Source organism: Pithys albifrons, chromosome 30, assembly GCF_047495875.1.
Source record: "Pithys albifrons albifrons isolate INPA30051 chromosome 30, PitAlb_v1, whole genome shotgun sequence".
In the NCBI taxonomy this organism is placed as follows: Eukaryota; Metazoa; Chordata; class Aves; order Passeriformes; family Thamnophilidae; genus Pithys; species Pithys albifrons.
In genome coordinates this window covers 972,693-987,970 of record NC_092487.1, presented here as the reverse complement: position 1 = coordinate 987,970, position 15,278 = coordinate 972,693, and the positions used below count along the sequence as shown (strand labels likewise).

Here is a 15,278-nt window from a genome sequence, read left to right as displayed (position 1 = left end):
CCCGGGAAGGCGCCGGAGCAACCCCGGGGAGGCACTGGAGCCGACCCGGGAAGGCACCGGAGCAGTCCTGGGAAGGTGCTGGAGCCGACCCGGGAAGGCACCGGAGCAACCCCGGGAAGGCACCGGAGCAACCCTGGGAAGGTGCCGGAGCATCCCCGGGAAGGTGCCGGAGCAGCCCTGGGAAGGCACCAGAGCAGTCCCGGGAAGGCGCCGGAGCAGCCCCGGGAAGGTGCTGGAGCAGCCCCAGGAAGGCACCGGAGCAGCCCCGGGAAGGCGCCGGAGCAGCCCCGGGAAGGTGCCGGAGCAACCCCGGGAAGTTGCCAGAGCAGCTCCGGGAAGGTGCTGGAGCAGCCCCGGGAAGGCACCGGAGCAGCCCCGAGAAGGCGCCGGAGCAGCCCTGGGAAGGCACCAGAGCCGACCTGGAAAGGCACCGGAGCAACCTCGGGAAGGCGCCGGAGCCGACCCGGGAAGGCACCGGAGGAACCCCGGGAAGGCACCAGAGCAGCCCCGGGAAGGTGCCGGAGCAGCCCCGGGAAGGTGCTGGAGCCGACCCAGGAAGGCGCCGGAGCAGCCCCGGGAAGGTGCCGGAGCAGCCCCGGGAAGGGGTCGGAGCAGCCCCGGGAAGGCGCCGGAGCAGCCCCGGGAAGGCGCCGGAGCAACCTCGGGAAGGCGCCGGAGCCGCCCCGGGAAGGTGCCGGAGCCGACCCGGGAAGGCGCCGGAGCCGCCGCGGTGCCAGCCCGGAGGTGTCGCAATGCCAGGGAAGGATTTCCCAGGTGAGCCCCGGGCTGGGAACGCCCTGGGAACGTCAGGGAGGGGTGGGAGCCTCCTTAAAAACCTGTCTGGGCCCGTGGGATGGGTGCGAGGTGAGGAACCCACGCGCGACAGCAGCTCCCGGCGCGATATCAGCAACTCCCGGCGCGACATCAGCGACTCCCGGCGCGACATCAGCAACTCCCGGCGGCCGAACAGGCGATAGGAGCACACAGAGAGACCCTCGCGATGAGCCAGGTGGGGCTCCCGAGGGAATTCCCGGTTTTCCTGGAATGGGGAAGGTGGTTTGGGAGCCTCGGGGTGGGGATTTAACCCGGAGCAGGTCTGGGATGTGTCGCTGGAAACCCCACGATGGATTTGGGGGGTCCCCGGGGGGGTCCGGGATGGGAGGAGGGGGAGCCGCGTCCATCGGGATTTGCTGCCCCTGGAGAGACTGGCACGGGGGTGCCAGGGGGGTCTGGGTCATGGGAAAGGGGGGTGGTGGTGCCAGGATGGGGGGCAGCGGTGCCCGCGGGAGGACGGAAAGGGGAAAGAGGGAGAGGGAACAGGGAAAGGAAGAGAAGGGGAAGGAGGAGAAGGAGGAGAGGGGGAAGAAAGAGAAGGAGAAGAGAAAGAAGGAGGCGAAAGGAGAAGGGAAAGAAGGAGAAGGATAAGAAGGAGAGGGAGAGGAGGGGAAAGAAGGAGGAGAAGGGAAAGAAGGAGAAGGGAAAGGAGAAGGAGAAGGGAAAGAAGGAGAAGGGAAAGAAGGAGAAGGGAAAGAAGGAGAAGGGAAAGAAGGAGAAAGGAAAGAAGGAGAAGGAGAATAAGGGAAAGAAGGAGAAGGGAAGGGAGAAGGAGAAGGAAAAGGAGAAGGAAAAGGAGAAGGAGAAGGAGAAGGAGAAGGAGAAGGAGAAGGAGAAGAAGGAGAAGGAGAAGGAGGAGAAGGAGAAGGAGAAGGAGAAGGAGAAGGAGAAGGAGAAGGAGAAGGAGAAGGAGAAGGAGAAGGAGAAGGAGGAGAAGGAGAAGAAGGGAAAGAAGGAGAGGGGAAAGAAGAAGGAGAAGAAGGAGAAGGAGAAGGAGAAGAAGGAGGAGAAGGAGAAGGAGAAGGAGAAGGAGAAGGAGAAGAAGGAGAAGGAGAAGGAGAAGGAGAAGGAGGAGAGGGAGAGGAGGGGAAAGAAGGAGGAGAAGGGAAAGAAGGAGAAGAGGGGAGAGAAGGAGAAGGGAGAAGGGAAAGAGCAAGAAGGGGAAGAAGGAGCAGGAGAAGGGAAAGAAGGAGTGGGGAAAGAATGGGAGGGAAAGAAGGAGAAGGAGAAGGGAAAGAAGGAGAAGGGAGAGAAATGGTGGGACTGTGACGGTGCAAGAAGAGCAGCCGGCAAGTCCCATCCTGCCCATCACGTGGTGCCCAGTTGTGCCAGTGTCCCCACGTCCCCCTCTGGTGACAGTGTCCCTGTGTCCCACTGCAGTGCCAGTGTCCCCGTGTCCCCAACTCTGCCATGTCCCTGTGCCCCACCCTGGCCACGGTGTCCCTGTGCCCCCAGCTGTGCCAGTGTCCCCATGTCCCCCTGTTGTGCCAGTGTCCCTGTGCCCCACCCTGGCCACGCTGTCCCTGTGCCCCCAACTGTGCCATGTCCCTGTGCCCCACCCTGGTCACGCTGTCCCTGTGCCCCCAGCTGTGCCAGTGTCCCTGTGCCCCCCAGCTGTGCCACTGTCCCCATGTCCCCCTGTTGTGCCAGTGTCCCTGTGCCCCCAACTGTGCCATGTCCCTGTGCCCCACCCTAGTCACAGTGTCCCCATGTCCCCAGCTGTGCCAGTGTCCCCGTGCCCCCAGCTGTGCCAATGTCCCCAGCTGTGTCAGTGTCCCTGTGCCCCCCAGCTGTGCCAGTGTCCCCAAGTTCCCCAGCTGTGCCACTGTCCCCATGTCCCCAGCTGTGCCATGTTCCTGTGCCCCACCCTGGTCACGGTGTCCCTGTGCCCCCCAGCTGTGCCACTGTCCCCATGTCCCCAGCTGTGCCAGTGTCCCTGTGCCCCCCAGCTGTGCCACTGTCCCCATGTCCCCAGCTGTGCCAGTGTCCCTGTGCCCCCCAGCTGTGCCAGTGTCCCTGTGCCCCCCAGCTGTGCCAGTGTCCCCAAGTTCCCCAGCTGTGCCAGTGTCCCTGTGCCCCGCCCTGGCCACAGTGTCCCTGTGCCCCCAGCTGTGCCAGTGTCCCCATGTCCCCCAGCTGTGCCATGTCCCCGTGTCCCCCAGCTGTGCCAGTGTCCCCAAGTTCCCCAGCTGTGCCAGTGTCCCCATGTCCCCCAGCTGTGCCAGTGTCCCCATGCCCCCAGCTGTGCCAGTGTCCCCAAGTCCCCCAGCTGTGCCAGTGTCCCTGTGCCCCGCCCTGGCCACAGTGTCCCCATGCCCCCAGCTGTGCCAGTGTCCCCATGTCCCCCAGCTGTGCCAGTGTCCCCAAGTTCCCCAGCTGTGCCATGTCCCTGTGCCCCACCCCAGTCATGGTGTCCCTGTGCCCCCAGGTGGCCCCGGGGCACCCTGTGGTTGCCAGGCAGGTGTTGTGAGTCAGCGGCTGAGCAGCCACCACAGTGCCCCGAGGACGGGCTGGGCACTGCTGGCAGGGCACTGGTGCCCCCAGTGGGTGCAGGGGGTGGGTGACTGTGCCTTGGGGACACCACAGGTGTCCCCAGTGGGTGGGTGACGGTGCCCTGGTGCCACCACTGGTGCCCCCAGTGGGTGGGTGACTGTGCCCTGGTGACAACACTGGTGCCCCCAGTGGGTACAGGAGGTGGGTGATGGTGCCCTGGTGCCACCACTGGTGCCACCAGTGGGTGCAAGGGGTGGGCGACTGTGCCTTGGGGACACCACAGGTGCCCCCAGTGGGTGGGTGATGGTGCCCTGGTGCTGCTGGTGCCACCACTGGTGCCCCCAGTGGGTACAGGGTGGGTGACAGTGCCCTGGTGCTACTGGTGCCACCACTGGTGCCCCCCGTGGGTACAGGGGTGGGTGACAGTGCCCTGGTGCTACTGGTGCCACCACTGGTGCCCCCAGTGGGTGCAGTGGGTGGGTGACTGTGCCCTGGTGCCACCACTGGTGCCCCCAGTGGGTACAGGGGGTGGGTGACAGTGCCCTGGTGATGCTGGTGCCACCACCGGTGCCCCCAGTGGGTACAGAGGGTGGGTGACTGTGCCCTGGTGCCACCACTGGTGCCCCCAGTGGGTGCAGGGGGTGGGTGACGGTGCCCTGGTACTGCTGGACCCCTTTGGTTGGTAACTCTGGTGAGGGGCTCTGGTGGCACTGCCAGCGCTGGGACAGCTCCAAAGCCACCTGGTGCCCAAAATCCTGAGAGCCTGGCATGGTGCCCGGCCCTGGAATGCCAAGGTGACCTTGGCACATGGCACTGTGGCACAGTGGTGGCTCCCACGGGGACAGGGATGGCTCAGGAGGGCATGTGGGGACAAGGACAGAACCTCCTGTCACCACCCTGATGTGCCACCGCCCTGATGTGCCACCACCCCCGGCCTGGGGCTGAGCTGGGCAGGATTGGGGCAAAGAGAGGGGGCAGGAGCCAAGTGTGGGGCACAGGGCAGGTCCTGCCCATTCCCAGGGAGGTGCCAACACCCTCTGATGGTGTCCCCAGAGTGGCACAGAGTGCTGGGCCACCCCTTGGGTGGTGCCCAAGGTGCCACCACCCCTGGCTTGGGGCTAAACTGGGCAGAACTGGGGCCAAGTGTGGGGCACAGGGCAGGTCCTGCCCATTCCCATGGAGGTGCCACCACCCTCTGATGGTGTCCCCAGAGTGTCACACAGCTCTGTGCCACCCCTTGGGGTGCCACCAACCTCTGATGGTGTCCCTAGAGTGGCACACACCTCTGTGCCACCCCTTGGGGTGCCAACACCCTCTGATGGTGTCCCCAGACTGGCACAGAGGGCTGGGCCACCCCTTGGGGTGCCAACACCCTCTGATGGTGTCCCCAGAGTGGCACACAGCTCTGTGCCACCCCTTGAGGTGCCACCACCCTCTGATGGTGTCACCAGAGTGGCACAGAGTGCTGGGCCATCCCTTGGGTGGTGCCCAAGGTGCCACCACCCCTGGCTTGGGGCTAAACTGGGCAGAACTGGGGCCAAGTGTGGGGCACAGGGCAGGTCCTGCCCATTCCCACGGAGGTGCCACCACCCTCTGATGGTGTCCCCAGAGTGGCACACAGCTCTGTGCCCCCCTTGGGGTGCCACCACCCTCTGATGGTGTCCCCAGAGTGGCACACAGGGCAAAGAGAGGGGCAGGAGCCAAATTTGGGGCAAGGAGATGGAGCAGGAGCCAAGTTTGAGGCACAGGGCAGGTCCTGCCCATTCCCACGGAGGTGCCACCACCCTCTGATGGTGTCCCCAGAGTGGCACAGAGTGCTGGGCCACCCCTTGGGTGGTGCCCAAGGTGCCACCACCCCTGGCTTGGGGCTAAACTGGGCAGAACTGGAGCCAAGTTTGGGGCACAGGGCAGGTCCTGCCCATTCCCATGGAGGTGCCAACATCCTCTGGGTGGTGTCCTCAGAGTGGCACAGAGTGCTGGGCCACCCCTTGGGGTGTCACCACCCTCTGATGGTGTCCCCAGAGTGGCACACCCCTCTGTGCCACCCCCTGGGGTGCCACCACCCCTGGCCTAGGGCCAAACTGGGCAGGATTGGGGCAAAAAGAGGGGGCAGCAGTCAAGTGTGGGGCACAGGGCAGGTCCTGCCTGTTCCCATGGAGGTGCCACCACCCTCTGATGGCATCCCCAGACTGGCACACCCCTCTGTGCCACCCCTTGGGATGCCACCACCCCCGATGGTGTCCCCAGAGTGGCACAGAGTGCTGGGCCACCCCTTAAGGTGCCACCACCCTCTGATGGTGTCCCCAGAGTGGCACACAGGGCAAAGAGAGGGGGCAGGAGCCAAGTGTGGGGCACAGGGCAGGTCCTGCCCGTTCCCAGGGAGGTGCCACCACCCTCTGATGGTGTCCCCAGAGTGGCACAGAGTGCTGGGCCACCCCTTGAGGTGCCACCACCCTCTGATGGCATCGCCAGAGTGGTACACCCCTCTGTGCCACCCCGTGAGGTGCCACCACCCTCTGATAGTGTCCCCAGAGTGGCACAGAGTGCTGGGCCACCCCTTGAGGTGCCACCACCCTCTGATGGCATCCCCAGAGTGGTACACCCCTCTGTGCCACCCCTTGAGGTGCCACCACCCCCTGATGGCATCCCCAGACTGGCACACCCCTCTGTGCCACCCCTTGAGGTGCCACCACCCTCTGATGGCATCCCCAGACTGGCACACCCCTCTGTGCCACCCCTTGAGGTGCCACCACCCCCTGATGGCATCCCCAGAGTGGTACACCCCTCTGTGCCACCCCTTGAGGTGCCACCACCCCCTGATGGCATCCCCAGAGTGGCACAGAGTGCTGGGCCACCCCTTGAGGTGTCACCACCCCCTGATGGCATCCCCAGAGTGGCACACCCCTCTGTGCCACCCCTTGAGGTGCCACCACCCCCTGATGGCATCCCCAGAGTGGCACACCCCTCTGTGCCACCCCTTGAGGTGCCACCACCCCCTGATGGCATCCCCAGAGTGGTACACCCCTCTGTGCCACCCCTTGAGGTGCCACCACCCCCTGATGGTGTCCCCAGAGTGGCACAGAGTGCTGGGCCACCCCTTGAGGTGCCACCACCCTCTGATGGCATCCCCAGAGTGGCACACAGGGCAAAGAGAGAGGCAGGAGCCAAGTGCGGGGCACAGGGCAGGTCCTGCCCGTTCCCAGGGAGGTGCCACCACCCTCTGATGGTGTCCCCAGAGTGGCACAGAGTGCTGGGCCACCCCTTGAGGTGCCACCACCCTCTGATGGCATCCCCAGACTGGCACACCCCTCTGTGCCACCCCTTGGGACTCCCCAGAGCCCACCCCGCTGGTTTCCCCCTCAAACCCCACGTGGTCACCACTCCTGGGAGGGGTTGGTGGGATCCAGGTGGCACAACTGGCAGCGCCACATTCCCAGCCCTGGCAGCTGCCCAGGCCAGGAAGGAACCCGGGGCAGCCAAAGTGACGCAATTCCCGTCCCTTCCTTCCCGTGGCCACCAAACCCCGGGCCGGGACCATCCTGTTGGATCCATCCCCAGGAAGGACCTTCCTGGAGTGGGGGAAGCTCCGACGGAGATCTCAGGCAGGATTGGGGAGCCCTGGCATGGTGGGCACGGCCTTGGCAGTGCCCGTGGGGGGGGTCTGGCAGGTGGGGACGTGCCCACCCCTGGGGGTGTTGCCGGAGGTGTGAGGCAAGAGGAGGCTTGGCAGGTAATTCCTGCCTAACAAGCTCGGGGGCATAATTAGCAGCTCCCTAATTAGCAGCCCGGCCCACGCGTTGGGGGTTGGGGGGGGGAGGTGGGGGTGGTGCCCCCGGGGGGGGGGGGGGGGGGCAGGTGGGGCGTGGGGAGGGCACAGGTGGCACTCGGGGGGGTTGGGGTGATGGTGGAGGGTGTGGGGAGGGGAGGGGAGCACCCCACAGGTGGGCACTGCCAGCTGTTTGCCCTGCCAGGGATTCCAGGCTGAATCCAGGGATTCCAGGATTCCCATGGCTGATTCCAGGCTGTCCATGGATTCCAGGATTCCCATGGATTCCAGGATTCCCATGGATTCCAGGCTTTCCGTGGATTCCAGGCTTTCCATGGATTCCAGGCTTTCCATGGATTCCAGGCTTTTCATGTATTCCAGGCTTTCCATGGCTGATTCCAGGCTTTCCATGGATTCCAGGCTTTTCATGGATTCCAGGATTCCCATGGATTCCAGGCTTTCCATGGATTCCAGGCTTTCCATGGATTCCAAATTTCCCATTGATTCCAGGCTGAATCCATGGCTGATTCCAGACTTTCCATGGATTCCAGGCTTTCCATGGATTCCAAATTTCCCATTGATTCCAGGCTGAATCCATGGCTGATTCCAGGTTTTCCATGGATTCCAGGATTCCCATGGATTCCAGGCTCAGTCCATGGCTGATTCCAGGCTTTCCATGGCTGATTCCAGGCTTTCCATGGATTCCAGGATTCCCATATATTCCAGGCTCAATCCATGGCTGATTCCAGGCAGTCCATGGATTCTGGGCTTTCCATGGATTCCAGGCTTTCCATGGCTGATTCCAGGCTTTCCACGGCTGATTCCAGGCTCAATCCATGGCTGATTCCAGGTTTTTCATGGCTAATTCCTGGCTCAGTCCATGCCTGGTCTCAGCCTGAATCCATGGTTGATCCCAGGCTCAATCCGTGGCTGATCCCAGGGTGAATCCATGGCTGATTCCTGGCTCAATCCATGGCTGATCCCAGCCTGGATCCATGCCTCATTCCAGGCTCAATCCATGGTTGATTCCAGGCTCAGTCCATGCCTTATTCCTGGCTCACTCCATGCACCATTCCAGGCTCAATCCATGGCTAATTCCAGGCTCAATCCATGGCTGATTCCAGCCTGAATCCATGCCCCATTCCAGGCTCAGTCCCTGCCTCATTCCAGGCTCACTCCATGCCCCATTCCAGGCTCACTCCATGCCCCATTCCAGGCTCAGTCCATGCCTCATTCCTGGCTCAGTCCCTGACTCATTCCAGGCTCAATCCATGGCTGATTCCAGGCTCAGTCCATGCCTTATTCCTGGCTCAGTCCATGCACCATTCCAGGCTCAATCCATGGCTAATTCCAGGCTCAATCCATGCCCCATTCCAGGCTCAGTCCATGCCCCATTCCAGGCTCAGTCCGTGCCCCATTCCAGGCTCAATCCATGGCTGATTCCAGCCTGAATCCATGGTTGATTCCTGGCTCAATCTGTGGCTGATCCCAGCCTGAATCCATGGCTGATCTCAGCCTGAATCCATGGCTAATTCCTGGCTCAATCCATGCCTCATTCCAGGCTCAGTTCCTGCCCCATTCCAGGCTCAGTCCATGCCCCATCCATGCCCCATTCCAGGCTCAATCCATGCCCCATTCCAGGCTCAATCCATGGCTGATTCCAGGCTCAGTCCATGCCCCATTCCAGGCTCAATCCATGGCTAATTCCAGGCCCAATCCATGCCCCATTCCTGGCTCAGTCCATGCCTCATTCCAGGCTCAATCCATGCCCCATTCCAGGCTCAATCCATGGTTGATTCCAGGCTCAATCCATGCCCCATTCCAGGCTCAATCCATGGCTGATCCCAGCCTAAATCCATGCCCCATTCCAGGCTCAATCCATGGCTAATTCCAGGCTCAGTCCATGCCTCATTCCAGGCTCAGTCCATGGCTGATTCCAGGCTCAATCCGTGGCTAATTCCTGTCTCAATCCATGGTTGATTCCAGGCTCAATCCATGGCTAATTCCAGGCTCAATCCATGGCTAATTCCAGGCCCAATCCACGGCTAATTCCAGGCTCAATCCATGGCTGATTCCAGGCTCAGTCCCTGCCCCATTCCAGGCTCAATCCCTGCCCCATTCCAGGCTCAATCCATGCCCCATTCCAGGCTCAATCCCTGCCCCATTCCAGGCTCAATCCATGCCCCATTCCAGGCTCAGTCCATGCCCCATCCATGCCCCATTCCAGGCTCAGTCCATGCCCCATTCCATGCCCCATCCATGCCCCATCCATGCCCCATCCATGCACCATTCCAGGCTCAAGCCATGCCTCATTCCAGGCTCAATCCCTGCCCCATTCCAGGCTCAATCCATGCCCCATTCCAGGCTCAATCCATGCCCCATTCCAGGCTCACTCCATGCCTCATTCCAAGCTCAATCCCTTCCCCATTCCAGGCTCAATCCATGGCTGATTCCAGGCTCAATCCATGCCCCATTCCAGGCTCAGTCCATGCCCCATCCATGCCCCATTCCAGGCTCAGTCCATGCCCCATTCATGCCCCATTCCAGGCTCAGTCCATGCCCCATTCCAGGCTCAATCCATGCCCCATTCCAGGCTCAATCCATGCCCCATTCCAGGCTCAATCCCTGCCTCATTCCAGCCATTCCAAGGATTCCAACCTGCACCCACAGCTCCTCCCGTGCTGGTTTTTCCTGCCGGGACACCCCCGGGGTGGCACCAGCAGAGACTCCCCCTCCCTTTCCCTTCCCCCCTGTACCCCCTGGCCGGTCCGGCGGTGCCACCCGTGCCCACCCGTGCCCTGTGCCCCCTCAGGCGGCGACGATGGCCCAGCAAAGCACAGACCTGGAATGGGCCGTCCAGGTGCTGGTGAAGAACTTCGACAAGTACTCGAGTCGTTGTTGCTGCTGCAAAAACCCGCGAAGGATCAGCAAGAAGGACTTTCGGAAGATGCTCAGCCGGGAGCTCAACCACATGTTGACGGTGAGAACGGGGGGTGGCCTCCATTCCAGGGGCGTTCTCCAGCTGGAGGAGGGCCAGGTGGGTCTTCAGAATGTCCATGGGCTCATCCAGGTGAGGTGGGACCCACCCAGGTGAGGTGGGAACTTCTGGAATGGTGGTGAGACCCAAAATTTTGTGGATCCACCTCCATTCCAGGATCATTCTCCACCTGGAGAAGGTCCAGGTGGGTCTTCAGAATGTCCATGGGCTCCTCCAGGTGAGGTGGGACCGACCCAGGTGAGGTGGGAACTTCGGGAATCGTGGTGAGACCCAAAATTTCGTGGATCCACCTCCATTCCAGGATCATTCTCCACCTGGAGAAGGTCCAGGTGGGACTTTAGAACCTCCATGGGGTCATCCAGGTGAGGTGGGACCTGTCCAGGTGAGGTGGGACCTGCCCAGATCAGGTGGGACCCACCCAGGTGAGGTGGGACCCGCCCAGTTGAGGTGGGACCTTCTGGAATGGTGGTGGGACCCAAAATTTGGTGGATCCACCTCCATTCCAGGATCATTCTCCACCTGGAGAAGGTCCAGGTGGGACTTCAGGACCTCTATGGGCTCATTCAGGTGAGGTGGGACCCATCCACGTGAGGTGGGACCTGCCCAATTGAGGTGGGACCTTCTGGAATGGTGGTGAGACCCAAAATTTCGTGGATCCACCTCCATTCCAAGATCATTCTCCACCTGGAGAAGGTCCAGGTGGGACTTCAGAACCTCCATGGGCTCATCCAGGTGAGGTGGGACCTGGCCAGGTGAGGTGGGACCTCCCCAGGTGAGGTGGGACCTCCCCAGGTGACGTGGGACCTGCCCAGGTGAGGTGGGACCCAAAATTTCATGTATCCACCTCCATTCCAAGATCATTCTCCACCTGGAGAAGGTCCAGGTGGGTCTTCAGAATGTCCATGGGCTCCTCCAGGTGAGGTGGGCCCCACCAAGGTGAGGTGGGACCTGCTGAGGTGAAGTGGGACCCGCCCATGTGAGTTGGGACCATCTGGAATGGTGGTGGGACCCAAAATTCCCTGGATCCACCTGCATTCCAGGATCATTCTCCACCTGGAGAAGGTCCAGGTGGGACTTCAGAACCTCCATGGGCTCCTCCAGGTGTGGTGGGACCTGCTGAGGTGAGGTGGGACCTGCTGAGGTGAGGTGGGACCTGCCCAGGTGTGGTGGGACCTGCCCAGGTGAGGTGGGACCTTCGGGAATGGTGGTGAGACCCAAAATTTCATGGATCCACCTCCATTCCAGGATCATTCTCCACCTGGAGAAGTTCCGGGTGGGACTTTAGAACCTCCATGGGGTCATCCAGGTGAGGTGGGACCTGCCCACGTGAGGTGGGACCTTCTAGAATGGTGGTGGGACCCAAAATTTTGTGGATCCAGCTCCATTCCAGGATCATTCTCCACCTGGAGAAGTTCCAGGTGGGACTTCAGAACCTCCATGGGCTCCTCCAGGTGAGGTGGGACCTTCCCGGGTGAGGTGGGACCTTCTGGAGTGGTGGTGAGACCCAAAATTTTGTGGATCCACCTCCATTCCAAGATCATTCTCCACCTGGAGAAGGTCCAGGTGGGACCCCAGAATGTCCATGGGCTCATCCAGGTGAGGTGGGACCTGCCCAGGTGAGGTGGGACCCAAAATTTCATGGATCCACCTCCATTCCAGGATCATTCTCCACCTGGAGAAGGTCCAGGTGGGTCTTCAGAATGTCCATGGGCTCCTCCAGGTGAGGTGGGACCTGCCCAGGTGAGGTGGGACCCAAAATTTCATGGATCCACCTCCATTCCAGCATCATTCTCCACCTGGAGAAGGTCCAGGTGGGACCCCAGAATTTCCATGGACCTATCCAGGTGAGGTGGGACCTGCCCAAGTGAGGTGGGACCTTCTGGAATGGTGGTGGGACCCAAAATTTTGTGGATCCACCTCCATTCCAAGATCATTCTCCACCTGCAGAAGGTCCAGGTGGGTCTTCAGAATGTCCATGGGCTCCTCCAGGTGAGGTGGGACCCACCCACGTGAGGTGGGACCTGCCCAGGTGAGGTGGGACTCAAAATTTGGTGGATCCACCTCCATTCCAGGATCATTCTCCACCTGGAGAAGGTCCAGGTGGGACCCCAGAATGTCCATGGGCTCATCCAGGTGAGGTGGGACCTGCCCAGGTGAGGTGGGACCTTCTGGAGTGGTGGTGAGACCCAAAATTTTGTGGATCCACCTCCATTCCAGGATCATTCTCCACCTGGAGAAGGTCCAGGTGGGACCCCAGAATGTCCATGGGCTCATCCAGGTGAGGTGGGACCTGCCCAGGTGAGGTGGGACCCGTCCAGGTGAGGTGGGACCTGCTGAGGTGAGGTGGGACCTGCCCAGGTGAGGTGGGACCTTCGGGAATGGTGGTGAGACCCAAAATTTCGTGGATCCACCTCCATTCCAGCATCATTCTCCACCTGGAGAAGGTCCAGGTGGGACTTCAGAATGTCCATTGGCTCCTCCAGTTGTGGTGGGACCTACCCGGGTGGGGTGGGACCGGCCCAGGTGAGGTGGGACCCAAAATTTTGTGGATCCACCTCCATTCCAAGATCATTCTCCACCTGGAGAAGGTCCAGGTGGGTCTTCAGAATGTCCATGGGCTCCTCCAGGTGAGGTGGGACCTGCCCAGGTGAGGTGGGACCCAAAATTTCATGGATCCACCTCCATTCCAGGATCATTCTCCACCTGGAGAAGGTCAAGGTGGGACTTTAGAATGTCCATGGGCTCATCCAGGTGAGGTGGGACCTGCCCAGGTGAAGTGGGACCTTCTGGAATGGTGGTGAGACCCAAAATTTCATGGATCCACCTCCATTCCAAGATCATTCTCCACCTGGAGAAGGTCCAGATGGGACTTTAGAACCTCCATGGGCTCATCCAGGTGAGGTGGGACCTGCCCATGTGAGGTGGGACCTGCCCAGGTGAGGTGGGACCTTCTGGAATGGTGGTGAGACCCAAAATTTTGTGGATCCACCTCAATTCCAAGATCATTCTCCACCTGGAGAAGGTCCAGGTGGGACTTTAGAACCTCCATGGGCTCATCCAGGTGAGGTGGGACCTGCCCAGGTGAGGTTGGACCTCCCCAGGTGATGTGGGACCTGCCCAGGTGAGGTGGGACCCAAAATTTCATGGATCCACCTCCATTCCAGGATCATTCTCCACCTGGAGAAGGTCCAGGTGGGACTTCAGAACCTCCATGGGCTCCTCCAGGTGTGGTGGGACCTGCTGAGGTGAGGTGGGACCTGCTGAGGTGAGGTGGGACCTGCTGAGGTGAGGTGGGACCTTCGGGAATGGTGGTGAGACCCAAAATTTCATGGATCCACCTCCATTCCAGGATCATTCTCCACCTGGAGAAGGTCCAAGTGGGACTTTAGAACCTCCATGGGCTCATCCAGGTGAGGTGGGACCTGCCCATGTGAGGTGGGACCTGCCCAAGTGAGGTGGGCCCCGCCCAGGTGAGGTGGGACCCGCCCAGGTGTGGTGGGACCTTCTGGAATGGTGGTGGGACCCAAAATTTTGTGGATCCACCTCCATTCCAGGATCATTCTCCACCTGGAGAAGGTCCAGGTGGGACCCCAGAATTTCCATGGACCTATCCAGGTGAGGTGGGCCCCACCGAGGTGAGGTGGGACCTTCTGGAATGGTGGTGGGACCCAAAATTCCCTGGATCCACCTCCATTCCAAGATCATTCTCCCCCTGGAGAAGGTCCAGGTGGGCTTCAGAACCTCCGTGGGCTCCTCCAGGTGTGGTGGGACCCCCCGTGATGGCTCCTGTGCCCCCTCAGGACACCGGGAACCGGCGGGCAGCCGATAAGCTGATCTGCGACCTGGACGAGAACAAGGACGGGCGCATCAGCTTCGAGGAGTACTGGACCTTGATCGGTGGCATCGCCAGCCCCATCGCCCAGATCATCCGCCAGCAGGAGCAGAGCGTCAAGTACACCAAGTAGAAGTTGGCACGAGCCCCCCGAACCCGCCCTGCTCCTCCGTGCCCCCCTCGCTTTGGGCATTTCCCCCCAGTGCCAGCTCGCCCAGGGCCACCCCGGCTGCTCCAGGGGCCGTCCCGGCTGTGCTGGAGGCGGGACAGCCCCCGGGGGGTGGGATTTGGGGGTGGGATTTAGGGATGGGATGTGGGATGGGAGGATCCTCCTGGCAGTGCCAGCCTTGCCCTCCTTCCTTTCCGCAAGTCCCGTTTGCCCTCCTGGGGGACGGGAATTCTGGTTGTGCTGGAGGCGGGACAGCCCCCGGGGGTGGGATTTGGGGTGGGATTTGGGAATGGGGTTTGGGGGTGGGATTTGGGAATGGATTTGGGATGGGAGGCCCCCTCCTGGCAGTGCCAGCCTTGCCCTCTTTCCTTTCCACGAGTCCCATCGGGCCCTCTTAGCAGACGGGAATTCTGGCTGTGGTGGAGGAGGGACAGCCCCCGGGGGGTGGGATTTGGTTTTGGGATTTGGGGATGGATTTGGGGGTGGGATTTGGGAATTGGAGGCTTCTCCTGGCAGTGCCAGCCTTGCCCTCCTTCCCTTCTGCGGGTCCCGTTTGCCCTCCTGGGGGACGGGGATTCTGGCTGTGCTGAAGGCGGGACAGCCCCCAGGGGGTGGGATTTGGGGTGGGATTTGGGGATGGATTTGGGGGTGGGATTTGGGATGGGAGGATCCTCCTGGCAGTGCCAGCCTTGCCCTCCTTCCCTTCTGCGGGTCCCATTTGCCCTCCTGGGGGATGGGAATTCTGGCTGTGCTGGAGGCGGGACAGCCCCCGGGCGGTGGGATTTGGGAATGGATTTGGGAATGGATTTGGGGTGGGATTTGGGGATGGATTTGGGGTGGGATTTGGGAATGGGATTTGGGGATGGGATTTGGGGGTGGGATTAGGAGATGGGAGGCTCCTCCTGGCAGTGCCCACCTTGCCCTCGTCCCTTTCCACGAGTGCCATCGGGCGAGGTTTGCCCTCCTGGGGGATGGGAATTCTGGCTGTGCTGGAGGCGGGACAGCCCCCGGGGGGTGGGATTTGGGGTTGGGATTTGGGGATGGGATTTGGGGGTGGGATTTGGGATTGGAGGCTCCTTCTGGCAGTGCCCACCTTGCCCTCCTTCCTTTCCGCAAGTCCCGTTTGCCCTCCTGGGGGACGGGAATTCTGGTTGTGCTGGAGGCGGGACAGTCCCCGGGGGTGGGA

The 15,278-nt window shown here is 61.5% G+C and overlaps 1 protein-coding gene across 1 annotated transcript; it reads left to right on the top strand.

The window, feature by feature from the left end:
- Nucleotides 1–834: 834 nt before the first annotated feature.
- S100A16 (S100 calcium binding protein A16) lies at nucleotides 835–15,278 on the top strand. Its single transcript, XM_071579365.1, has 3 exons — nucleotides 835–1,009; nucleotides 9,906–10,073; nucleotides 13,892–15,278. Exons 1-3 carry the CDS (start codon nucleotides 1,001–1,003, stop codon nucleotides 14,054–14,056), a joined length of 342 nt encoding a protein of 113 aa, XP_071435466.1. The 5' UTR covers nucleotides 835–1,000; the 3' UTR covers nucleotides 14,057–15,278.